At 45.1% G+C, this 27321-nt stretch overlaps 1 protein-coding gene across 3 annotated transcripts in view; it reads left to right on the top strand.

Annotated features, from left to right (window-relative positions):
• Positions 1 to 20338, top strand: part of CCNJL (cyclin J like) — a 37581-nt gene extending 17243 nt beyond the window's left edge. For all 3 annotated transcript variants that reach the window (XM_038739914.1, XM_038739915.1, XM_038739916.1), the window contains exons 3-6: positions 2271 to 2481; positions 17500 to 17799; positions 18088 to 18247; positions 19845 to 20338. In XM_038739914.1, coding sequence (XP_038595842.1) covers positions 2271 to 2481; positions 17500 to 17799; positions 18088 to 18247; positions 19845 to 20286 — 1113 coding nt within the window. In that variant the 3' untranslated portion in view covers positions 20287 to 20338. The remainder of the gene's footprint in view (positions 1 to 2270; positions 2482 to 17499; positions 17800 to 18087; positions 18248 to 19844) is intronic.
• The last annotated feature ends 6983 nt before the right edge of the window (positions 20339 to 27321 follow it).

A 27321-nucleotide genomic window follows, 5' to 3' on the forward strand; every position in this document is an offset into this window, starting at 1 on the left:
TCAAATGAGATTTTGGAAATATGTGCAACCCCAAAACTATCCTCTCCAAGACTTTTATTGCCAGAGGCAGGGCACTGTTGGCTGAGAGTTGAAATACACCCTTACAGGCTGTTTGATGCTTACCTGTGAGCCTTGGGTGTGTTCCCTTCCTTGGTGTTGCCAGGGCTAAGGGAGTGTCCAGGGACATCAAAGTTGAAAGGCAGAAACTCCCGTTCCTTCTTGCCTTCAAAGGAAAGGAAATGAGGACCAAGGCCAGAGAAAAAAAAAGGATTTAAGTGTATAATAAAGTACCTTGGATTTGTAAAGCGTTTTTGTCTTTCCATAGCTCTTTCACATTGCTTATCTCATTTTGTCTACCCAGCTATCTGTGAGTTCAAGAGGGGCGGGTTTTATTATTGCCATTGGAGAAACTGAGGTTCAGAGAAGTTATGACTTACCTGAAGCCCCGCAGCAAGCCAGTGATAAAACTAGGACAAAAACTAGGCCCAGTGGCTCCCAGATTCATGCCCTTTCACTGGGCCCCTGTGTCTTGGAGCCTGAGGGTTTACCCGGTGTGACCCACTGCACCTTTGACTTAAATATATGGGCTTTTAAACCCCTCCTGCATCTCCAAGCCAACGAGCAAACGTTGGGAAACTTTGCCTCCAATCACTGTATCGGAGGGGCCCATGATGACCAAAGGTTGCTTGGCAAGGAGTGGCAGGCAGGTGCCACAACCTGGATTGATTGTGTTTTAACCATTTTAACCATCAGCTGCTGTTGGCTGCATGATCTTAGCTAAGCAGTCTATGCCATGCTAAAAGCAGCATGGCCTGGTGGCAAAAGCATGGTCGTGGTAGAAGACATGGGTTCAAATCCTGTCTCCACCACCTGTCTCCTGTGTGCCCTTGGGCAAATCACTAAACTTCTGTACCTCAGTTACATAATCTGTAAAATAGGTATTAAGACTGAGCCCCGTGTTGGACAGGGACTGTGTCCAAAATGTCCGACATGCTCAGCTTCTACTCAAGCGTTTTGTACACTGCCTGGCACAAAGTACTTAACAAATACCGTTAAAAAAATATATATATTTTGGTGGTGTTTTCTAACATTCGGAAGCTCAGGGTCTTACAAAGCTTGCTGTAGGTTTAATGTGAAAATCAAATATAAACCCTTATGTGATTTATCATCATAATGGTATTTATTGAACACTTCTTGTGTGCAGAGCACTGAACTAAGAACTTGAGAGAATATAATATAACAGAGTTGATAGACTGGATATTCACTATCCATAATGAGTTTACAGTCTGTAAGGGAGGATGGACATTAATAGGGATTCAAGGATTTTGAAGTATGTTATTTTGACATACAAAAACTCTGAGAAGAAAATCAGCCTTTGAGGTCATCACTGGACACTTTTCTTTACCTCGCTTCCCTTTTGTGCTCTCCCTCCAGGAGAAAACCTTTCCCTTCCACTTGTTTGTCTTTCACTTTGAAAATCCGGATGCTGTAACTCACAATACAATCGACATTGAGCAATGAACATGTGGTTATCGGCTTAAGGAAATGTTGGGCCCCCTCTCCACAGTCTCCAGGGGCTCACCGGGCCAGGTGGCCAGTGTAGATTCAGGCTCTTGGGTCCTAACTAGGTAAATCACTAGGTAACAAGAAAACTAGGTATATCATTCCTCACTATTGGCTTCAAAGCTCTCCATCACCTTTCCCCCGCCTATCTCACCTCCCTTCTCGCCTTCTGCAGTCCAGTCCGCACACTCTGCTCCTCTGGTGCTAACCTTCTCGCTGTGCCTTGTTCTCGCCTTTCCCGCTGTCAACCCCTGACCCACATCTTTCCTCTGGCCTGGAATACCCTCCCTCCTCAAATCTGTTAAACTAGCACACTTCTCCCCTTCAAAGCCCTACTGAAAGCTCATCTCCTCCAAGAGACCTTCCCGGGCTAAGTCCCCCTTTTCTTCTGCTCCCCCTCCCCTCCCTATCTCCCCTACTCCCTCCCTCTGCTCTACCCCCCTCCCTGCCCCACAACAATTCTATTTATTAATGATTTGTGTATATAATTCTATTTATTTTGACACCTTTGATGACTTTTTACTTGTTTTGATGTCTGTCTCCCCCTTCTAGACCGTGAGCCTGTTGAGGGCAGGGATTGTCTCTATTTCTTGCAGAATTGTACTTTCCAAGCACCTAGTACAGTGCTCTGCACACAAGCACTCAGTAAATACGATTGAATGAATGAAATCCCGACTCTAACCTTTTGGCTGTTGTCCCCCCTGTAGGAGCTGAAGTTGCCCGCGTACAGAGCCCGCTCCCCGCTCATTGGGATGCGCCGCTATTTTGCCGACCTCTTGGCCCTGCTCAGCAATCAGTGCCAGCTGTGCCCCACAGCTCGGCACCTGGCAGTCTACTTGCTAGACCTCTTCATGGATCACTACGACGTGACCACCAAGCAGCTGCACACCGTGGCCATGGCCTGTCTCTTGCTAGCAAGTAAGTGGATGCGCTCATTTGGGCAGAGCAATGGGCCCCAAACATAGCGACCCGCTATGAATGTTTAATCCCAGCTGCACCTTTCAGAGAGATCATCAAATCACTTTATAAGACAGTGGCCGGACAGGGTTTGGAACTTTGCATGGAGCCATTTTTCATGCTCATTGTGGATAGTGGGAGAGGATTGTGGCAGAAGAAATGATTGGTTTAGATTTGGGAAGGTGGGGGTGGCCCCATGTCACTTATTGAGTGGTACTATAAATAACTATCTGTAACCTGTTGGGTTTCTTTTTTACTTGTAACTGGAATGGGAAATGTTGTGGGGTAGAGTTGAGAAACACTTGAGGCTTTCTCTCTCCCTCTAAATGCCTCTAAATTACTTTCAAAATAGGATTTGTGCATGCTGTAGGGATTCTGAGCCAGTAGGTTTTGCTCGAAGGTGGTGAATTGGATTCCTCCAACTTCATTATTGGTGACCCCTCTGTTTCCCAGCATACTATTGAAATAAGTTTGTCTTGAAATAAGTGTAGGTGAATTGGGACTAGTTTCTTTCTTGGTAATGTAGTGCTCTGCATACAGTAAGTGCTCAAAAAATTTGATTGATTGATTGGTGCGAAAGCGTACCATAGTGCATTTTGGGTATATAGCCATTGGTGCTGAGCCCAAAAGATTGCCCTGGTTTTTGTATTCCTGACCCAATCAATCAGTAGTATTTAGTGAGCACCTTACGGTGTGTAGAGCACTGAACCATGTTTATGGAATTAGAATTAGTAGACATGATCCAGGCCCTGAAGGAACTACAATCTAGTTGACCAGGTGGCAGTAGTCAAGAGGACAAGTTTTCTTAACTGTCTGCCTGCCTGACTGCCTGCCTGCCAGCTAAGACAGCAAATGGTAATTGCATCTCCGGTGAACTGGAGCAAAACTTGTGCCACAGCTGTCAGCCGGAGAGACTTACAGAGAGATTAAATGTTCTCTTTTGCCTCTGCTCTTGCTCTCTCTCCTGTGCTTGCACTTTCTTTTCCCTGCACTCTTTCATTTCTGTCCTCTCTCTTGGGAGCGTGCCCTGCCCCTCACTTAAGGCAAAAAAAAAAAAAAAGCCCTTGGCCTGTCCATATTAACATTTTATTCCTTGAATTCATGTAGGCTAATGGAGGAGGCTTCAGTCACTTCCTGAATCTCCAATGATGAAGCCTTTCCCCCCTCACCTCTACACCTCCACAAACATACTCAGATTCATCCATTTTTCACTTCATATCAAATCGTCCCTGACTTGGCTGAGTTTTAAAGACTGGCTTGATGATGACAGATGGTTTTGCACATTCCCTAAGACCTCAGCCTACTAAGAAATGTCCGTTGAACGGGGCAGAAACAAGACCGTGGTGTGTTAGCCTGGCCCTGTGGGCCTTCCTCCTTCAGGATTATGCCTGGGCATACTCTTTTTTTGACATGAGGTGGGGTGGTGGGGGGAGGCACCCCCCCCAAATGAGAGGCAGACAGAGAGAGCACATGGCTCAGGAAAGAGCAGCGCTGCCTTAGGCAGTAAAATTGACTTTTCAGGACACCTGCCATATGCTGCTATTACCCAGCGAGAGAAAGGCTTCCATGGCAGCCCTGAAATCTCTTTCAGCTGGGTTTTTTTTTCCCTCTGCATTCATTCATTCAATCGTATTTATTGAGCATTTACTGTGTGCAGAGCACTGTACTAAGCGCTTGGGAAGTACAAGTCTTTCTTAAGCTGCTCCACTACCAAGTGGGTGACAAGCTATTGACTGTTCAGTTTTAGTGAGTTCAACTTCTTCTTTATCAAAATAACAGTGCTTGTTTGGCTCCAGGCTCCGGAGACCCAGCACAGCCCAGAAACCCTCTCGACCATTTTCAAGCCACCTTCAGAAGCAGGTTTTTTTTCCTTCTTTTTCCATGAAACGGGCTTTTTGTTCACCATTTCGAGTGGAGAATCTCCCCTTTCTGAAAGCGACTGCGCTTCTGTTACAGACGAGGGGCAGATTAGAAACTCCCCAGCTGCTCCTGGTGTACGTTCTGCAGGACCAGGTCTTCCCTGCCAGTTGCCTGGTTGAAGATGAAACCAGCTGCTTTTTTTTTTTTTTTTTTACCCCCTTCCTAATCATATACTTAGATGCCTCCATTTATCACTTCATATCAGATCAGCCCTGACTCGACTGAGTTTTAAAGACTGGTTTGCTGATGACAGATGTTTTTGCACATTCCCCAAGACCTCACCTCAGAAAGGGCAGGCGAAGACACTCTCTGACTGAGATAATCCAGGGAGGTCAGGGACTGGAGGCCTTTTACAATTGGTGTTCCTGGGGGCTCAGAGCAGTTTTCACACAACCCCCTCTCCCCACCCTCCCATTTATCCCCACCACTGGTGGTTTTTTCAAAGACCTTAAAAAAGAAGAACTGGTCCACATTGCCATTCTCCCTTTGGTGGCCTCATGGCCCTTCTGAAAGGAGCACTTAAAGCCACAGTTTTCCCCTGCACTCTAGAGAGCCTCTACTGGAATTCCTGAAGGTCACAGAGAGGTCTGGGCCTTGGGGAACGATGAGATATCCCCCCAGGAAGGGAAAAGGAAATGAAGGAAAGCCACCCGAGGTTCAGCGTGCCTGGATAAAAAGTGAACAAGAAATTCAGAGGCCCAGCAGAGAAGATTGCAGCCTCAAGGTAGAAGCGTGTGTGTGGACTGTGAGCCAAAGCCACGTCATTTGATTCTGGCCAAAAGAGAGCTGAAGGCTGCATTTGGTATGTTATTTATGATATAGGGTGATGACCGCCTAAACACACATCCTTTGTGTAGGGCCTAAACTTCATCTTACACAGTGCGAAAGAGAGCAGTAATGTGTGCAGATGGCTTGTAAACAGTGAGATCAGTGTGCATCAGTAATGATGTTCAGGGAGACTGGCCTATGTCTGTTTGGGTATTCTTGGGGAAGAGAGAAACTGAGCTTGTGCGACTTTCTGTCTTTTTTTTGGAAAATCATCCTTCTAAGCTGCTTTTATGCTGTGGTGTTTTTCCTCTACTGTTTACTTCCATTCATTTCCATTTTTCTTCTCAGGTCTCATCCTGTTATTTTATCATCCACTAAGGGGTTTTGCTCGGGGTTGTGCTTTGCATTTCCTCTTTCCACTGGCCTTCTAGTACCTGGAGTGCCCTTTCTGTCAATCATTGACTCTGTCTGAGCTGCTGTTTTACAGAAAGTGGAAAACATTTCATGAAAAAACAACCGAAGGCCAAGTCAGAAATTAAAAGAAAATCAAGGGCTGATCCATTAAAAATATTTTCCCTTATGCTTTTACAGTTAACCAATAAAGAGCTGATCTCTTTTTTTCTTTGAATGATAATGGCAATGGCAATAATGTTGGAAAATGAAGTGAAACAGGTTCAAAATATTTGCCGTGATGTACATGCTTGTTCTCAGAAAGTGATGGTTGTGATAATATTTATTGTATGTTCACTGGGTGCAGTGCACTGTACCAAGTGCTTGGGGGAAGTACAACAAAACTCCCTGCCCACAGGGACCTTTACACTAATGGGGGAGACAGACATTAAAATATTTGCAAATAAAGCAGATAGTAACCAGGGAAGTCTTTAAGACCACCTCTTCCTTTGCCTCCGTACCATGCAGCTATTGCCAGAGCTAAATAGACCGGATCTTTTTTGCAGTTAGTCTACAGCTCCAACTAGCAGATGAGCCTTGAGGGAGTCTTTAAAGTTAATTTGGGAAGCTGTTACAGTAGATAAGGTAGGGGCGAGCACATCCCAGCCGGAATGATCGGTGGGTTTCATGCCTTTTTCCTTCTTTCCCCTCCCCACTGCCCTTTCTGCAGTGTGGAATGAGCTTCTAGCTCTGGGCCTCCTGAGCTCAACTTGATATATGCCCTGCTGCTCTGCTCTGGCTTGAACGTGTGCTTGCAGAATGGCAAGCATCCACACTAACTGCGTTTTAATGGCCCCTTAAGTAGGGAATGGATGGCCCTTTCTCTCTCCCAGACACTGAGATTTCAATAAAAGTTATTGCCTTTCTTCCTGCTGTACCTTACAGGCTCTTTCTGTGTAGCGATTGTAGGAAGGTGCTTCAGAGTTCCTCATGACAACCCCATATACTCCAGTATCAGTTTTTACGCCTTGCGTGCAACCTTAATCACCTTCTGGTAGACAAAGATGAACGCATGCACCTCCCGCTCGCTTTCTATACGTGGGCCTCACTTTCCGTGGAGAGTTGAGGATGGCCCTGCCCAGACTCAGATCCAGGAACACCACTCAGCAATGTGCCCTTTGTGAACTATTCATTACCACGCTGTGAATTTCGATAGTCAAAGCATTCAAGCACCTAATTCTAATTTGGAACCGAACTTGAGTCCCATCCATCAACCTAATGGCTTGGACATTTCTCAAAGCCAAACTGTTCCTCAGACTTCTGCCAGTTAAAAATCCAACCCAGTTTTTCAGATAGTTTCAGGAGGGTGAGAATGGCCGTCTGCAAGGAAAAACAGGAAGAAAGTTTAAGTAGAAGATGAGAAATTGTGTATTGCAGTAGTATTGCCATATCAGTCTGGCAAAGGAAGCCATCCCGCATGCATACACATAGATAACACAGGAATGTAGCTTATGCAGTGTATGGTAATGAATTGTTGGAGAGTTTTGGGGTGGGTTTTTTCCCCTCTCTTTCCTGTAAAGTTGTCAGCAGATTGGCAGCTTCAAAACTTCTTTGGGGGGATTTTGCTTGAAATGCTTCTTGAGTATCTTACCAAAATGGAAACTCTAGTCTGTGGGTTTTGCTTTTAGTAAACAAGAGCATGAGAGTCCTTTACATAAAAGTGTCTGGACTCTTAGCTCAGAATGCTTATTTACATCATAATGTTTTCTCAATCCAGAATTACAAACATGAAAAACAGAAGAGATTTTGGAACTAATCTCTTCACATTTTGATAGTGGTTGGGGAGGATATGTCTGCTCCTTTTTTAAAAGAAATTTGTCAAGTGCCTAATATGTTCCTATGATAATCAGGTTTGACACAGTCCATGCCCTTCATGATGGTCTTAGTCTTGTTCCCTACTTTACAGATGTGGTTCTGAGCCACAGAGTTAAGTGATGCCCAAGACCATACAGCAGACAAATGGCAGAACCCAGGACCTTTGACTCACTAGTCTGAGCTCTTTCCACTAGGCCACACTACTTCTATTATCTCCTTCCATTAGAAAATTAGGCAGATGTTCTAACCAGCAAGAAAGCTGGGTGGAAGTATAAAGACAGCAATTGCAACATATTGCTCCCACACTTATGTCCTGTGTCTCAAAGCCTTAGCTCTTTGATTCATTCCTAAAGTAGTCATGCATTCGTCAGTGGTGTTTATTAAGCACTGTACCAAGCACCGTGCTAAGTGCTAGGGTTGATGCAAGGTATCGATCAGACAGGGGGGTCACGGTCAAAGAGGGAGGAAGAGATCAATCTCCATTACACAGATGTGGATATTGAAGCACAGGGAGGATAAGTGACTTCTCCAAGGTCATGCAGTGGGCCTGGGGCCGAGCTGGGATTAGAATCTGGGTCTCCTGACTCCATCCCCAAGCATGCCCTTTCCACAGCGTGGATTACTGGAAAGAATTCGGACCTTAAAGTCAGAGGACATAGGTTCCAATCCCAGCTCTGCCTGGATCACCTGGGGTCACCTTGTGTCCATTTCCTTGTCTGTAAAATGGGGATTGAATCCTATGCCCTCTACTTGGACTGTGAACCCCATGCGAGACAAAGACTCTGTCCAATCTGAATATTTTTTATCTGCCAAATACCATTATTACTTTTATCATCATCATCATTAGAACACTGCTCCCCCATGATGGTCTGTTATAAAAAATTAAGAGATTGCATCAAAGGGAGCTAGCAGTAGAAGTCCAGTTGCCAAAGAGCTGTACATACAGTAAGTGCCCAATAAATACAAATGAATGAATGCATGCTATTTTAGGGTTTTAGGGAGCTGATTTAGGACACTGCAGACTGAACTGGCTAGACTAGTTAACCAGCACCTCTTTGGGGTGGCTTTTATAGGCCTGAGTACAGAGAAGAATCAGTGACTATCTCAGAATGGATGGGCAGGAAAAGGGCCTGGACATTTCTTCACAGGGATGACCCATGGCTGTTTGGAGTAAGAGCCACTCTTAAGCCCAAATGACTATCAGCTCCACTAAGAATCTGAATGGTATTAGGGAAGGGGACTCTTTTCACTTTACTGTTGGACTTATCTTTCCTCTACTGCACTCTCCCAAGTACTTAGTACAGTTCCCTACCCCCAGTAGGCACTTGGTAACCTCTAGATTGATTGATTAGCGCAGTGTCTTCAATAGATATGGCTATTAATAATAATTAATAATAATACTACTAGTATTAGTCATATCCCCTAATGAGTATTGCTCGTAATACTACTAGTAAATGTTAACAATAATAATAATAATTGTGGTATTTAAGTGCTTACTACATGTCAGGCACTGTTCTAAGCACTGTGGTAGATAAAAGATAATCAGGTTAGACATAGTCCCTGTCCCACATAGGGTTCACAGTCTTAATCCTCATTTGATGGATGAAGAAATCGAGGCACAGAGAACTTAAATGACTTGCCCAAGGTCATAGCAGACAAGTGGCAGAACTGGAATTAGAACCCAGGTGCTTCTGACTCAGCCCTGTGCTTCTGACTAGGCTGTGGCAACTGTGTCAGGATATGATTTGGACAAAGACCTAGAGTCTGGAAACGCATACATAGAACAGTGCTCTGCACATAGTAAGCGCTTAACAAATGCCATTATTATTATTATAATACTTTTTCTTTTTGATAACCTCAAAAGAGGTTCAGGCAGTGGCCTCAGAGTACCAGGTAAAGAGGGCTTTCCCTCAGGTTTATAAAGTCTCCTGATTTTACCTCCTTGTGACCTTTTGAGCATTCAATATGGTTTGAGAAGCAGAGAGACCTCCCAGAATGCCATTATTCAAGGAATTTTGATATTTATTTATTTTGCAAGTTTGGGGGCCTGGATAAACCTTGAGAAAGGATTAAACTCCCAACAGACACATGCCATGTCAGTGTGCTGTTATCTCCAGAAATCGACTGTGCTTCATGATTTGTAGCTGTTTCATGTAACTCCGTCTTTGACATGGTGACAGGAATTCAGGAATGTGGGTCGAGTTCAATGCTGCAGTTAGTGTGGGCCCAGAGTTTGAGCGAAAACAAAGTGGGAGCCCTAGTGTCGCTCTGACTTGGATTTCTTTCATTCATTCATTCATTCATTCATTCAATCAATCGCATTTATTGAGCGCTTACTGTGTGCAGAGCACTGTACTAAGCGCTTGGGAAGTACAAGTTGGCAATATATAGAGACGGTTCCTACCCACCAACAGGCTCACAGTCTATTCTGGATTACCTACTTATAAAAAGGTGAACCATGGTGTCCTACTTTGGAAAAAAAAGTGCTAAGAGTGATGTAAACGGGAGCAACCCTCTGCCTCTTATCAATCATCTCAATCATAGGCACATATCCGGATCTCCTGGTGCCAGCCACATCTTTGCTGGAATAGCTTGGCCTTAAAGAGAAGGATTGCCCAATTTCCCCCGTCCCCTCTCTCCCCCTCTCACTTTGTGATTGTACAGGGAGAACTAAATGTTTGCCGGCAAATAACTCCCTCGAATTTGTGCCAAGGCCACAGAGCCATTCTTTGTGCAAATGCATCCTCCAGACTAATCCCTGGGGAATTACTTATGTTAATGGATCAGTTACAGTATACTTCTCCTGACCTCTCAGTGACCTGAGCCTAATGAGCCCATCTAAGACAGGAAGCGACAAAGAGCTCCTCAGGAAGCCAGGCGAAGTTGGAAACCAGCCCAGGGCACCGATGCCTTTCTCCCAAGCCCACTGCTTTTGGAATTTTCAGAATTTTCTGCATTTTCGCAGTTGGAGGCAGAGGCAGCTCTGATTTTGAAAGCAGACTTTCCCTCCAAATTTTCCCAACGCATTACAGTTGGTCTCACAATTCCTGTGATACACGAATATGTTTCAAACTTTCTGGGAGGCTAATACGTAGAAAAAACCAGGAAACCTCAAGGAAGGCCTCTGATTCGAAGGTGGTTTGTGACCGAATTAGGATCCCCAGTTTCCATGGCTAGAGGGACACTTTTCTAATATCATATTCCCACTGCAGAATGGAAATTAACGCAGTCCCTTGCTTTTTGACAAGTGAGTTTGCCTATTGTGTGTGGATTTTTACTCATCTGCCTTGCCCCACTTCCCAGGCAGTAATAGTCATTGTCATCATCAGTATTTATTGAGGGCATCCCATATGGTAGAGAGCATTGAACTAGGCACTTGGGAGAGATGTGCTGCCCTTCAGTCAATCAGTCAGTGGTATTTATATATTGCTAATTGTGTGCAGAGATCCGTACTAAGCGCTTGGCACTGTACTAAGCCTCCAAGAACTGGAAGTCTCATGATGGAGACAGGCCCAAATCTCAAGGAACAGAGCAGTTGAATAAGTGAAATAAATCAATCCATATGTGATGAATGCTCAGAGTCTGAGAGGATGATACGAAGGGGAGGTGGTGATCTGTAAGGAGAATCCTTTTGGAGGAAGTGGATTTTTAGGAAAGCCCTGTACTTAGAAATGGGAGTTACTTTGTGTCCTTGGAAGAGGAATGTCAGAGTTGGATAAAGTTGAAGGGTCAGTTATACTCTTCATTTTGTGCCAAACCAGAGGTTTCTGTATATCAAGCAAAATCTTTCTGATGCTACAAAACAAACCTTATTATTTTTTCATAGCTTGGAGTCATTTTGGCATTTGTTGATGTTCCATCCCCTTTGCCTTCAAACATACCATATCTCCCCATCCTAAATAAACAAAACAAAACAAAAACCAACCAAAAAACCCTCTTTTCTGGATCCCTCTGCACCCAATCAGTCGATCTCCAGCTTTACCTCGTATACTTGTTCTGATTCCCATTCCAACACCTCATACGAGCTATGGACACTTGTGCTGACCTGTACCTACTGCCTCTCATTCTCTGTTGCAGTTTCTGTCCTCTTCATCCCACAGATATGGCTCATTTGGGGAACCTTAATGACTCCTTGCTTGGCCAAGTCAATCAGGCTGCATCGTAGTATCTTAATTCTCCTCAAGCTCTCTGATCTAATTATTGGTTTCTTGGATACCATTCAATCCTGGTACACCTCTATCTCCACTCATCATCTGCTTTCACTCCTTGTTAACTTTTCACTTTACACTCCTTCCTCTTTTCACTTTACACTCCTTCCTCTGCATAGCTGATCCACTACCACCTGTGAGCCGATGATTCTGTCCTAAATCTACCCCCTTGCTAATCTGCAGTCTTGGATTTTTTCTTGGCCAAGGGCATCGCCAGATAGATTGCCACTCCTCTTCAGCCACTCAAGCACCATATTACCTGAACTGAGCTCCACACCATTGGGAAATCTAGATTGTAAATTCGTTTTGGGCAGGGAGTGTGGGGGAATGTAATAAATACCACTGATTGACTGAGCACCCCGAGCATCAGGGACCACTCATTTCTCCTTTATTAGGACAGTGTTTTTCACACAGTAGGTGACACATTCCTTAGCCAGTGAAATAGAATCAGGTAAAGGATAAAATGACCAAGGCAAGATGCAAAATAGAAAAGTAGAAGAAGCATCAATTAGGTTATAGGAAAGATTCTCCTAAACAAAAGAGTGGTCTCCATCTGTGAAATGGGGATTATGAAAGATAAAGCTGGGCCCTGGGCCAGCCCAGGGAGGATTGGCTACTCATGTGGCTGACAGTGTGGCAGAGGGAGGAAAGATTGGAAAGAAATATAATAAAACAAAGGACATCAATAAATACAAAAATCTCCAAATTGCCAGGGAAGGAGCCAGTACCCTCCCAAGTGCTTAGTACAGTGCTCTGCACACAGTAAATGTTCAGTGTTCAATCATTGTTCAATATCATTGATTGATTCATTGCTCCTGCCCCCACCCCTCATCAATGGTAATTATTGGAGCCTTTTGGAGTAGTACTATAAAGTTAGTAGACTCAGTCTGGCCCCGAGATGAGGCAGGTGGGGGATAAGCAACAGAATTTAAAGGTAAGTGGTGAGCATCTCCCAGTTTAGAGGTAAGGACTAGAACTTAGTCATGGTTCTCAGGTCTCTATAAGGCTTTCAGAATGGGGTCTTTTTTATCAGTGGGTGCCAGAATAGACCTTGTATGTTTGCATTAACTCAATGCTTAGTGTAGGGTTTGGCACATAGTGAATGTGAAATAAATATGAATAACCAGAAGGACCCTTCCTTTCATCTCTACATAGAGCTCTGCACAAAGCCCAAATCCTCGGAGAAAATCTTGAGCATTTAAAACAAATCAGTTTTAGATGATTAAGATTCTCTCTCTTGGGTCAAAGGCATTATTGTCTCCTTCTTTAAAATATCTGAATTTCCCAGCCAGCGACTTCTGATACATGTGAAGTAATACTATGTCTGAGCCCTTTTCACTACCTGACTTTTTGTGCAAATTTCCTTCTGCATGTCAGTGTTTCTCTCAGCCCAGTGACAAAACAGTAAACCAAGTTCACACATCTGAAGATTTATTTTGGTTTCCCCAAACCCTCAGCTCTTTCTGCTCTTGCTTCACATTGCAGTGCCCAAAGGAAGAAGTAATTAGCATCAGAAAGGGGTCCTTTTCAAGCCCTATGCTGCAAAAGAAAAATCAAGCAGACACGCATTTTAGAGTCTAGGTTATGTGTGACTCTTGGGCCTCCTTCAAGGGGGAGAGAACTGGGGAGAGGGAGTGGGAAGAAACATTTTAACAAGTGTTTCCAAATCCTCATGGTCAGCCTTCCGGGACAGCAGATTCCAAATTGCTGTCTGGGAAGAGATAAGTAAGTGCTTGGATCTTAGGAACAAAGGCAAAATGCTGTCTCTGTAGTGTTTCTTTATTCTTAACCTTTGTCTCCCCTTCTTTCCCTCCTCCTCCATTTTATTATGGGTACTATATTGCTGGAGGCCATATGGTTATTGCAGCTCATTGCAATTCAAGCAGCAAGGCAACATTGAACCATTCGAACTGTTTGAGGGGAAGGGACACTAGGTAGGTTTTTTTAGGGTTGCCTTCTTCCCCCAGGTTCAATGGGAGGATCAGTTTTCCTTTTTGAAAATTGCTATATATAGTGAGTGTATACTAAGAATTTCTACTCCTGAGTGTGAGTTGGTGAATCGCTTCCTTCTCTGCCCCCCTATTCCCGGGAAAAAAAGAAAGCAATAGTGAAAAGCCAAAGAGCTGAATGCAGTCCTTTCAGTCTCTTCCCCCCAAATTTCCAAACCTAAATCAAACCAACTCAAAGAATAGTTCTTCCGGTGTAATCTCTGGTGTAATCGTGAGTGCTCTGCATTTGCCCATGGTAGTGGGTAACAGGTTCGCCTTAAGTGTGTTTAGCTGTTGCTATAGCCCTACATTTATTCAGCTAGTTCACTGATATGTGGCGGATTGTGTCAGCAGGGATCTGGTCCCAGGGCATTGTTGATTGACTGGAGGGTCTGGGGCCGGTCAGGGCTGGCCCTGGTACCCTTGTTTTTCTGGAGTAGTGGGCGGTTGATGGTTTTTCTGCACTTCCTGGTGACTCGGAGAAAGAATTTTCCCTGCCCCTGGTATCTGTGTGTGGATGGAAGATAAGGCTCAGACCTTCAAGTGGTGGGATTTGTATAGCCAGAACAGTGGAATGGCCACCCTGATTCACTTTCGTGTGTGCCAAAGAGCGTGCTAGGAGTGTGCACATCTTGAGCAATTAAAAATAGAACTTACTTCAGGCCACACTGACCTTAGAGGGAAATGTGCAGAAATAGGGGCCAAGGGGTGGGGGGGGGCTTGTTGATGAGAACTCAAGTTTATACAGCCCACTGGATATTGCTCCACACCAAGTTCCTCTCCTAAATAGTCATGGTATTTGTTAAGCACTTGCTATATGCCATGCACTGTGCTAAGCACCAGGATAGGTCTAATACAATCTCATGTTGCAACTTGAACCTCTGCCTTTCCTAAAAGAAAGATAGAAGAAAGCCCCAGACATAGATCTGTGAGGTTAAGGAGGAGGACAATAACCCATGCCAATTCTGGGGTCCATGCTGCAGAGGGGATTTGTCAAGTGGTGGGTAAATCCCATCAGCCCCAACCAGCTGAAACAGCTGCCAGCTGCAACCTCTGCCTTCAGGACACATAGACAGAACCTGGCTCCTCTTCTCCTTGCTATTCCTGCTGTCAGGCATCTTCCGGGACCTTCCTGGACTTCTCCCATCCATAGCTGTCTTGAGGGATGCCTTGAAAACACAGAAGCAATTGTTAAACATGGCGGTGGTGTGAGTGTTTGTAGAGGGGGGCGGTGGGTGTAAGGGAAGAGGGATAAGAGTATCAGGAAGGGAGGGGACAGTGTGCTTGCTGAGCCAGAATTATTTACCCTTTAAAAGCAGTCAGTCTACCAGAACCCCCACCCGGATGTGACCCAACCTTTCCTAGTGAGAATTGGTTCTTTGAAGTTGTTTACCTTGTAGAAGAAGAACTTCTGCCTCATACTGTTGTGGTGACCAGGCCCTGACTGGTCCTCTTCCTCCTAAGTCTAGGAAGAAAAGTTAAGAAGGCATTGTCCTTGACTCCTCCCCCTCTTTAAACACTCCTATTCGGGTGTGTCATCTAATCCTAATCCTATCTGTTTTGCCTTCACAACATTTCCAAGATTTGCCAATTCCTTACCAAGCTACCTCTTTGTTAGTGCAGGCACTTGTGACCTGGTTTGACTACTGTATCAACCTCCTTCCTGCTCTCTATTTTTTTTTTTTTTTGATTAACAGTATCTGCTATGTGCTTACTGTGTGCCAGGCACTGTGTATGCCAGGCCAGGCCCAGCTATTTAAAAGTACTGGGAAAGTCCATGTCCCATGTGGGGCTCACAATCTCACAGATGAGGTAACTGAGGCACAAGGAAAGTGACTTTCCCGAGGTCACACAGCAGATAAGTGCCAGAGCCTGGGATTAGAACCCAGGTCCTCTGACTCCCACGCTGCTGCTACTACTACTACTACTACTACTACTACTACAACTACTACTACAACTACTACACGCTACTACTTTATCCCCTAGGCCATGCTGCTTTCCACTCTTTGCCTCCAGTCTTTCCCATTGCCAGTCCATTCTTCACTCTGTTGCCCAGATTATTAAACACCATTCTGCATTCATATCCCCACTCCTCAAAAAACTTCAGTGACGATGAATTCCTCTCCATAGCTCTCTACTTCCCACTTCTCTCTTCTCTTATTACCCCTCAGCTGGTACCCTCTAAAAAGTTACCTTCTTTTGGCACCTAATTTTGCTCCTCTTGTTCACAGGATTCCCCGCTGCCTGGAAATTCCTCTCCTTTCATTTCAAAAAGATCACCCCATCTTCAAAGCCCTTCTGAAATCAAATCATTAGATGGCCTTCCTGTCTTCTGTCCTCCATCTGCCTTTGAACCCTTCCACACTGTAGATGCAGGGACTGGGCCTTTCTGATTTTACTGCCTCTGCCCGCAGCACTTTATACAGTGCTTGGCATATAGTAAATACTTAACAAAGACCACAGAAGTAATAGTTACTATTAGATGGCCTAGTGTTTTTCATTGCTAATACCACAGAACCCTGCTTTGTGTTCAAGGAAGCTAAGGGGAATGGGATTGAGGGAAAGGCATGATGAGACCTGTGGTTGATTAGGTCTTCGGACTCAGTGGTTTTCAGAGTTTTCCTGTTGCTGAGACAATCAGACCTGTTTCCTTCCTAAAGGAAGTGGATTAGCTCAGGACAGTGCATGGCATATAGTAAGCACTATTTTTATTATTACCATTATTATTATTATTATTATTATTATTATTATTATTATTATTATGCTTGTGGCAACTCTGGAGAAATACTTACAGGCTCAGATAGTGGAATTGGCTAATCCCAGATCAGTTGTTGTGTTATCATCATCAATGGTATTGTGCGCGTACTGTGCAGAGCAATGTACTAAGTGCCTGGGAGAATACAATTTAACAGAATTGGTAGACACCTTCTGTGCCCACAGTGACCCTTAGGAAACCTTCAGAGCCAGGGTGTTGCAGCTTCCTCTTCAGAGAGATTGTGACTCAAAATATATGTTATGTTCTGCTTGGGGATAGCTAACACATTTGGATGCTGGATGGTTTGTTATGCTCAGTGTTAAAGACCTCAAGAAGAGGAAATGAAAACTTAGCTACAGGCAAAATGAACCACTATGGACTTTGAAGCATTAGGTTAATATTTTAATGTAACAAAATATTGTACTGGTGATTCAGAATCTTTCCTTTTTCCAACCCTCCTGGGGTCTTTCATCACCACCCAGAACCCCCAACCACTTCAAAGTGTTCTCCCCCTCAGCTTTGCCCACTGGGTGATGGTCTCCCGTGGTAGACGGTAAGCTCCTTAGGGGTAGGGACTACCAACTCTATTTTATTGCACTTTCCCAAGTGCATAGTATAGTGCTCTGCACGCAGTAAACAGTAAGTAGATACCTTTGATTGATCGATCGATTGTGTATATATTGAGGTAAAACGCTAAACACACCCGGGTTGCGGTGGGAGGTATGAATCAATCAGAGCACTGGGAGTTGGCAGAGTCCTTTTGCTCACAAAAGGACTCTAGAATTGCACTCTAGAATTAGTTTATACTCCTTCCAAAGTGTGTAACTTGCTGCTAATCCACTGGGACAGTCATGTTCAGCTTGGAGCACGGGTTCACACACACTCTGTAAATTCATGTGGTGTGTAAATGCCTCATTAATAAGAAGCAGCCCATTCACAAGGCTGCGAAGGATCTCTAGAAGTCATTTAAGCCATTCTCCTGCCCCCAGGCTGATGTGCATCCTAAAGCCTGCACCTCCACCCCCTTGGCTATACTTCCAGTGTCTTCATTTTCTCTGTTTTGCTTCTACCTCAGGTAAATTTGAAGAGAAGGAGGACAAAGTGCCAAAACTGGAGCAGATGAACAGCCTGGGCTTCATGTGCAGCCACCACCTCATGCTGAGCAAGAAGGATCTCCTGCAGACGGAGCTGCTGCTCCTGGAGGCGTTTGGCTGGAATCTGTGCCTGCCCACCCCAGCCCACTACGTTGACTACTACCTCTTGGCCTCTGTTAGCAAGAAAGACCTCTGCAACGGCTGGCCCATCACCTCCTTCACCAAAACCAAAGCGTTCCTGGAGAAGTACGCCCACTATTTCCTCGAGGTCTCCCTTCAAGGTAAGGCCCGGAGGAGGGAGCGGAAGAAAGAGGCAAGCTTTCTTACTGCTACCTCTAATTGATGCTAGAGCCTTGCTTAGGACAAAAATCCAGGGCTGGACCCTATTTCCAAGGTGGGGGAAGTGGGATGCAGGACACAGCACACATGGATCACTCAATACTGTTTATTAAGCACTTAGTACAGTGCTCTGTAAACAGAAAGTGCTCAATAAATACCATTGATTGATTGATTTTGGACAGAGGGTGAGTAGTACTGTGGATCTCTTCAACATGGTTACTCTCTTTCAGATCACATTTTCCTCAGCTTCCCTCCATCCCTGGTGGCCGCCGCCTGTGTTGGAGCCTCTCGAGTCTGCCTACAGATTTCCCCGTCCTGGACACAAGACCTTGAAAAAATAACACACTACTCCTGGGAACATCTCAACTCTTGCATTGATATCATGCTCATGTAAGGCCCTCTACACTGTTCTTTTTAAATGGTATTTGTTAAATAATAATAATGATGGTATTTGTTAAGTGCTTACTATTGTTCTAAGCACTGGGATAGATACAGGCTAATCAGGTTGTCCCACATGGGGCTCACAGTCTTAATCACTATTTTACAGATGAGGTAACTGAGACACAGAGAAGTTGAGTGACTTACCCAAAGTCACATAGCTGATAGGTGGCAGAGCCGAGATTAGAACCCACGACCTTTAACTCCCAAGCCCGTACTCTTTCCACCAAGCCATGTGCCAGGCACTGGATTAAGTGCTGGGGTAAATAAAAGATCAGCAGGTTGGACACAGTCCCTGTTCCACATGGGGTTCACAGTCTGAATCCATGTGGGACAACCCGATCACCTTGTATCCGCCCCCCCCCCCCCCAGTGCTTAGAACAGTGCTTCGCACATATTAAGCGCTTAACAAATGCCATCGTCATTATTATTATTATAAAGGTGTTTTAAGTGTTGAAGAGTATAATAGAAGTGTGATACTTTCCAGTTTAATTTGTTACTTTTCCTATTTCCTCCTTGTGGCAAAAGACCTCTGACTGTGTATTTTGAGGATAGAATAGAAGGATTAAAACTGCCAACTGGAAAGCTGAATACTGAGACAGGGATGTGATTTAGAGTTCCAAATCATGCGAAGTGTGGGCAAGAACCGTGAATCGTTGTTCACCAAATCCCACAACACGGAGATTCTCATCATCATCATCATCAATCGTATTTATTGAGCACTTACTATGTGCAGAGCACTGTACTGAGCGCTTGGGAAGTACAAATTGGCAACATATAGAGACAGTCCCTACCCAGCAGTGGGCTCACAGTCTAAAAGGGGGAGACAGAGAACAAAACCAAACATACTAACAAAATAAAATAAATAGAATAGATATGTACAAATAAAATAAATAAATAAATAGAGTAATAAATATGTACAAACATATATACATAAATACAGGTGCTGTGGGGAAGGGAAGGAGGTAAGATGAGGGGGATGGAGAGGGGACGAGGGGGAGAGGAAGGAAGGGGCTCAGTCTGGGAAGGCCCCCTGGAGGAGGTGAGCTCTCAGCAGGGCCTTGAAGGGAGGAAGAGAGCTAGCTTGGCGGATGGGCAGAGAGAGGGCATTCTCGGTTCTCATTCTCGGTTGCCCATTGAGGTTTCAGGGTGGTAGGCTCCAAAGTGACGCATGCAGTTGGCAGAAGCATCTGGAATGTATCACCCCAGAAGTCTGGGCAGGCAGAGGCAGCCAATTCAATACAGTTGGTAAACACAATCCCTGCCCTCAAGGAGTCCAGTGGGCGGAAGGTTCTACCCCAACCTTGATGACGAGGGAGAGGGTGTGTGAGATACTGTAATGGGAGAGACCTCGATGCGAAGTTTCCATCGGCTCCCGGTGCACCTTGAGAACATCCTTTTTTGGGGTGCTGGCTCAAGGAGCCCTCCGAATAACAGGCCCTCTCAGGATCGAATGGAAGTTTCTTCCATCCCTAGGAGTGTGGGTTCCGATGCACAGAGTCCAGCGGAAGCGGTTTTTCCTCACTGTGGTCTTTTTCTCTCCTCTCAGGGCCTATGATAGTGACATCAAAGAGGCGAGCAAAGCGAAGAGCCAGCCCGGGGGCCTGCAGCCCCAGATGATGGTGCCGAGCCCACACCAGGCCCCGACGCAAGTGCTGTTCCAGCAGCCCCCCTACCCGCCGCTGGCCCAACAGTCGGCCACCCTGTCCCAGTTCCAGGGCCCCGTCCAGGACCTGTGCTCAGCCTACCGTGACTCCCTGCAGGCCCACAGGTCCAGGGGCCTGCTCTCGGGGAGCACCAGCACCTCCTTGCACACTTACTCCGCCCTGCCAGCCGGGCTGCAGCCCGCCCTGCGGACTCTGCCCCTCCAGGGCCCGATCACCATGCAGGTCACCATCGCCGCCGAGCCCAGGCACTGCCTCTCCAGGAGCTACGGGAGCAGCTATTTCAGTGGACACCACTCATACCCCACAGGATGTTTTGACAGATGACAGACTAGCAAGGTGGCAAAATAGCGAAGATTTGGGTCTGGACCGAGAGGGAGGGAGGGAAGGGGGCTCTGGAGGTGAATAAATAGAGTGCTGATTATCTAATAATAAGTGTGAAAAAATTGATGATTCTTGCAGGGGAGGGAGGGAGGGAGCCCCGGACTGAAAAAGGGGAATACGTAGAATCACTGAATATTGGAATTTTGCCCTTCTACGACGGAGTCTTTGAAAAGAGTGACGAAAATTGCAATGACATACCTCACCAAGAACGTTTCTCTCTAAAGCGCCTCTCGCGAACTGTCGACCGAGGCGGCGGGTTTGCCAGCACCTTCTGGACCCAGGACTCCGTCTCATCAAACACGATTCAGCGCAGATGGACAGATGCCCTGGAACGGAGGGACTTTTGGTCCAAGAACATTTTTGGTTTTTAGCCTTGAAGGGATTCTGATGCTCATGGCAGCTATGTCACTGTAAACCACTGTTGGAAAGGATTTTTATACTGAAATTTCCTTGATTCCCTTTGGGAAGGCCAAGGAAAAATGGTGCTGTCCTATCCTGGATATAAAATCACAGAGCGCAAAAGCTATATTTAAAGAATAAAAACACAAAGACACATCGCACTGCCTGCCTTGCGGACGGGCGGAAGATCTTGGTCTCTATGCCTTTGTTGAGCTTAAAATTTAACTCTGCCTTTCGATTTCTAAGACTGAGATGCTGCTGTCTCCTTAAGTGACTTAGCTTTTGTTCAGTAAGATTTCTTGTTTACAAGCTGTATCAGGGATTTACTATTACTTGAAGAATTTTGAGGACAATTTTTATATATGTTGGAGGGCTCCCTGCCACCTTCCACTAAGTATTTTGGACTTACTGTGTCTCACGTCCTACTTAGTAAAAACTGATGACTAAAATTGTTTTTAGTAAGAAGAAAAAGGGAACCTAATGTGAAGTTAGGAAGTGTCACTTTCTCCTGAGCTTGCAGTACCAGATGGCTCATACATTTGTGTTTTAAACCTTGTTAACCTTTCAACTCCCCCTGTAAGTAGCTGTAACAGAGAGATGGTTGAACAGTAGCAAAAGGAGGCTAATTTTTTTCCTTCCTTGTTCAGTGGTTTGGTAAAAGTGTGGCAGAATTTGGGTTTTTTGTGTTGGTGTTTTTTTTTCCCCATAACTGAATGACAGGATAACTTGGGAGAATGGTAAAAATTCATATTGGGTTAGGATGGAAAATGAAATGTGTGATATGAAAGCAATTGGTAAGATTGAAAGCCAGTATTTGAGGTATCTGCAGCTAAAGGGTTCTCAGGATGACGAAGTATAAACAAGGTGCAATATGTTTTTACTCTGACTTTGTGGCACAGTCTCTGTGGTTGTGGTTTTTGGTTTTTTTTTTATTTTTTTGTGGGTTTTTTTGCATTGGGCAACTTTGTGATTTTTTTAAGAGAATTGTTTTAAGCAAGCAATCTCTGGCTTATAAAAAAAAATGTTTTCTAAGGCTACAGTAAACGGAACCAAAATACAATGTTGTATTTTGCAACCAGGAGCTCTGTTGTATTTGAAGATGCTAGTGCCCTTACTGTTAAAAGGTGAAGTTCAACAGAGTCACAAACACAAACCTGAAAAGCTAAGGAAACCATACAGCTTTCAAAGGTAAACGGGCTGCCATTTCTCAAGCAAAAATAGCTTTAGGAAATTTAGCATTTAGTGGTTTTTTTAATTATTATTATTATTATTATTCTGTCTTATTTGTATTTATGTGTTTGGACTCCTTGCTGTTGTACTTAATGCCTGCTGCAGCACATGTGCCACTGAGGCTGGCGTTTATTGAGAGTTATTACGTGGAGTCCCTGTTTGATCATCTTACAGCAGGCCTTGTTCACCCTCCTTTGGGTAAACTGTGTCCAAGTTCGTACCCGCTGCTATCCTATGCAGGATGTTCCCCAATAAACAGGTAACCCATGTTGTCATGTCTGTGCTGTCTTCATCTAGACCTTCTCTTGCTAGGCAGGGGGAGAGTCCTCTCGTTGTTTTATTGAAACGGTATTTTGAGTCCTTCCGGTCCCAGAACGAGTTTGGGCTATCTGAATTTTCATCGTGGAAAGCCTCCCCATCTTAGGCCAATGCTTGTGGTGATTTCTGCGTGGCTCAGTGGAAAGAGCCCGGGCTTTGGAGTCAGAAGTCATCGGTTCAAATCCCGGCTCCGCCAATTGTCAGCTCTGTGACTTTGGGCAAGTCACTTAACTTCTCTGGGCCCCAGTTACCTCATCTGTAAAATGGGGATTAAGACTGTGAGCCCCCCGTGGGCTAATCTGATAACCTTGTTACCTCCCCAGTGCTTAGAACAGTGCTTTGCACATAGTAAGCACTTAATAAATGCCATAATAATAATTATTATTATCTCTGAGCTGTAAACCCAGTTTGTGCAGTCCTGAGAGAACAGCAGTAATCACTGCTCAACCCGAGCCTCATCTTGACCCTAACTGGATTTTCCCCAGCAAAGGAGAGGCTGCTGGCATAGAGAGGAGAGAGTCATAAGAACTGTGGTGGTGAAGTGCTTATTAGACGTTGAGCACCGAACTAAGTGTGAGTGTAGATGCGAGCTAATCAGATTAGACATAGCCCCTCTCCTGCACTGGTCTCGCAGACTAAGTGAGAGCAAGAACAGGTATTGAATCCTTGTTTTCCAGAACTTTGGCCCAGAGAAGTTGACTTGCCCAAGTTCACACATCCCTTAAGAGGCAGAGCTGGGATTAGAACCCAGGTCCCCTGGATCCCAGCCTTGAGCCTTTTCTGCAGGGCCGCAGTGCATATCATGGCGGCAGAAAGGGAAGTAGGACCAGGGGGTAAGGGTGAGGACTCTTCGGAGCCGGAGAGGGAAGAGCAGAAGCACACTGAAGGTAGTGAAGTTCTGGCTTTGGGGGATGAATGGAAGAGCTCATGAGTTTCTGTTGTTTCTGTTTTTTGAATGGTTTTTTGTTAAGGCACTTAGTGGTTTTTGTTAAGTGCTGGGGTAATAATAATAATGATGGCATTTGTTCATTCAGTCAATCATATTTATTGAGCGCTTACTGTGTGCAGAGCACTGTACTAAGCGCTTGGGAAGTACAAGTTGGCAACATATAGAGACGGTCCCTACCCAACAGTGGGCTCACAGTCTAGAAGACTGTGAGCGCTTACTATGTGCAAAGCACTGTTCTAAGCGCTGGGGAGGATACAAGGTGATCAGGTTGTCCCACGGGGGGCTCACAGTCTTAATCCCCACTTTACAGATGAGGCCCAGAGAAGTGAACTGACTTGCCCAAGGTCACACAGCTGACAATCGGCGGAGCCGGGATTTGAACCCATGACCTCTGACTCCCAAGCCCGTGCTCTTTCCATTGAGCCATGCTGCTCCTCTGACAAGCTATTCAGGTTGGACATAGTCCATGTCCAACATATGGCTCACCATCTTAATTTTACAGACTTTGTAGATGAGGTAACTGTGGCACTGAAAAATTAAAGTGATTTGCCCAAAGTCACACTGCAGAAGTCACAGAGCTGGGATTAGAATGCAGTGCTTCTTACTCCCGGATCCACGCTCTACCCATTAGGCCATACTGCTTGTCCATGTATAAAAAGAGGGGAGAGGGCTAGGAAATTAGGCATAATTTGACAAGGTAATTGGCCGAAATTTTGCCAAGAAGCAGCCAAAGCTATATAAAGCCGTGAGCCCCATGTGGGGCGTGGACTCTTCAACCTGATTATCTCACATCTATCCCACAGGCAGTATAGTGTCTGGCACAAAGTAAGTGCTTAACAAATGCCATTAAAATAAATTCAGATTGAGGACACGTGTGAACAGGACATGGGGTAAGGGTAGTAAGTGGTAGGCAGCTAGGGTGGAGAGGGGCATCATCTTACCTCCTTCCCTTCCCCACAGCACCTGTATATATGTATATATGTTTGTACATATTTATTACTCTATTTTATTTGTACATATCTATTCTATTTATTTTATTTTGTTAGTATGTTTGGTTTTGTTCTCTGTCTCCCCCTTTTAGACTGTGAGCCCACTGTTGGGTAGGGACTGTCTCTATATGTTGCCAATTTGTACTTCCCAAGCGCTTAGTACAGTGCTCTGCACAGAGCGCTCAATAAATACGATTGATGATGATGATGCTCTGCGGAAAAGCAGCTGGGCAGGAGTACATCGGTTTCCTATAGCACTTTTATTGCTAAAGCACTCCCACATTAACCCTGTAAAGTTGTAGGGTCACAACAGCAACGACAACCCAGTGAGGTAGGGAGAGTGGGCACTTACTATTTAGACTGTGAGCCCGCTGTTGGGTAGGGACTGTCTCTATATGTTGCCAACTTGTGCTTCCCAAGCGCTCAGTACAGTGCTCTGCACACAGTAAGCGCTCAATAAATACGATTGATTGATTATTATCCCATTTTACAGATTGGGAATCTGAGAAGTTAAAGTGACTGGCCCACCTTCACAAGGCAGGTTATTAATGGCACCGCTCAGACCCCAACCGGGGTCTTCCGACTCTGAGTACCCGGGGCCCATTGGATGCAGGCCACTACCTGGGCCCCAGTGCCAAGTTCCCAAAGCCTTTACAATCTCCGGTTTCTTTCCCATCAATCAATTAATCTTAGTGCTCTCAGCCCCCTCACCCTTCTTGGCTCTAGCTCCTCTGGTAGCCCCTGAGCAGGGAGGCTTTGCCTCCCCTTCGGTCAACAGCTGTCTGCCGAGCCACTCAGCCCCCACCCGCCCCTCGCCCTCCCCTTTGAGGGGTCCCGTTGAACGTGACATCCATTACAGCGATGGGCTAATAAAAGTCTGGTATTGTCCTCCCCCTCTGCCACTGCTGATTTACAGAATAGAAACTGATTCCAGCTAAGGGCCCAGAACACGCTCGCCAGCAGCCAAATGAATAGCTTCCTGGGCACCTGCTATGTTGCTAATATAATTAAAAGCTCCATCCGCATCTTATTTGCTTCAAATTTGGATCTCTGGCCAGCCCCTGGTTTCTCAGGCTGTCCCCTAAATTAGTATTCCTCCAAATAATGCTCCTCCAGCCTCTGGAGTGTTGCTTCAACAGTTGTGCCCATTGCTGTGACCCCGAAGCAGCATGGCACAGTGGAAAGAGCACAGGCTTTGAAGAAAGAGGTCATGGGTTCAAATCCCAGCTCCGCCAATTGTCAGCTTTGTGACTTCGGGCAAGTCACTTAACTTCTCTGTGCCTCAGTTACCTCATCTGTAAAATGGGGATTGAGTATGAGCCCCCCAATGGGACAACCTGATCACCTTGTAACCTCCCCAGTGCTTAGAACACTGCTTTGCACATAGTGCTTAATAAATGCCATTATTTATTCATTTTTATTTTATTTATTTCTGCTGGAGGGTGAGGTTAGGCAGCGAAGGCAGTTGTCCCTGGTTTTTATTTACATTGCAGGGTCACAGATTGCTCAGGGGGGCCTCGTGTTTCCTTGCTTTTCATATCAATATTTTATCGGCCGTTTTTCCCAAGGAAAGAGAGCTTCCAAAACACTCCTCACTGCCTCTATGAAAGCCTGGAGCAAAAAATACAGGGCTTGTGTAATCAATCAATCGTATTTATTGAGCGCTTACTGTGTGCAGAGCACTGTACTAAGCGCTTGGGAAGTACAAGTTGGCAACATATAGAGACGGTCCCTGCCCAACTGTGGGCTCACAGTCTAGAAGGGGGAGACAGAGAACAAAACCAAACATTGACAAAATAAAATAAAATAGATATGTACAAGTAAAATAAATAGACTAATCCAATGTGTACTACTGTCAGCTAGGTAACCTTGCATCTCTGTAGAATACCCCCATCTTACCTCCTTCCCTTCCCCACAGCACCTGTATATATGTATATATGTTTGTACATATTTATTACTCCATTTTACTTGTACATATCTATTCTATTTATTTTATTTTGTTAGTATGTTTGGTTTTGTTCTCTGTCTCCCCCTTTTAGACTGTGAGCCCACTGTTGGGTAGGGACTGTCTCTATATGTTGCCAACTTGTACTTCCCAAGCGCTTAGTACAGTGCTCTGCACACAGTAAGCGCTCAATAAATACGATTGATTGATTGATAACTGGGTGGTCCTGGGGGATGAAAGCGCTGGACTGCTTCTGAAGTGTCCCAGCAGGAAAAAGTGGGATTTCAGAACCACACCAAGTTAAATTCTGGATCTACCAGACAAGCGCAGATATCTTGTAAAAGCCTGGATAATTGAGTTTTCCGGTTCCCCAAGGTCTGTATGTAAGCTGGTTGTGGACAGGGCACGTGTCTACTAACTCTGTTATACTGAGAGTTTAGTATAGTGCTCTAAACACAGTAAGCGCTCAATAAATACGATTGAGAAGCAGCGTGGCTCATTGGAAAGAGCCCGGGCTTTGGAGTCAGAGGTCATGGGTTCAAATCCCGTCTCCGCCAACTGTCAGCTGTGTGACTTTGGGCAAGTCACTTCACTTCTCTGGGCCTCAGTTACCTCATCAGTAAAAATGGAGATGAAAACTGTGAGCCCCCTGTGGGACAACCTGATCACTTTGTATCCTGTGTGACTTTGGGCAAGTCACTTAATCAATCAATCAATCGTATTTATTGAGCGCTTACTGTGTGCAGAGCACTGTACTAAGCGCTTGGGAAGTACAAGTTGGCAACATATAGAGACAGTCCCAACCCAACAGTGGGCTGGGCCTCAGTTACCTCATCTGTAAAATGGGGATTAAGACTGTGAGCCCCAAGTGGGACAACCTGATCACCTTGTGTCCTCCCCAGCGCTTAGAGCAGTGCTTTGCACATAGTAAGCGCTTAACAAATGCCATAATCATCATCATCATCATCATTATCATTAAAAGTGAGAGTTTTGGACTGGAAAATAGCGAGTATGGCGGACAGGGAGTAATAGTGCACCATCTACTGGTCAAAGTGGGAACATCTGGTCCCTTCCCTTGGCTGACGTCATTCATTCATTCATTCAATCGTATTTATTGAGCGCTTACATCATCATCAATCGTATTTATT

This window comes from Tachyglossus aculeatus, chromosome X1 (assembly GCF_015852505.1).
Source record: "Tachyglossus aculeatus isolate mTacAcu1 chromosome X1, mTacAcu1.pri, whole genome shotgun sequence".
Lineage (NCBI taxonomy): Eukaryota > Metazoa > Chordata > Mammalia > Monotremata > Tachyglossidae > Tachyglossus > Tachyglossus aculeatus.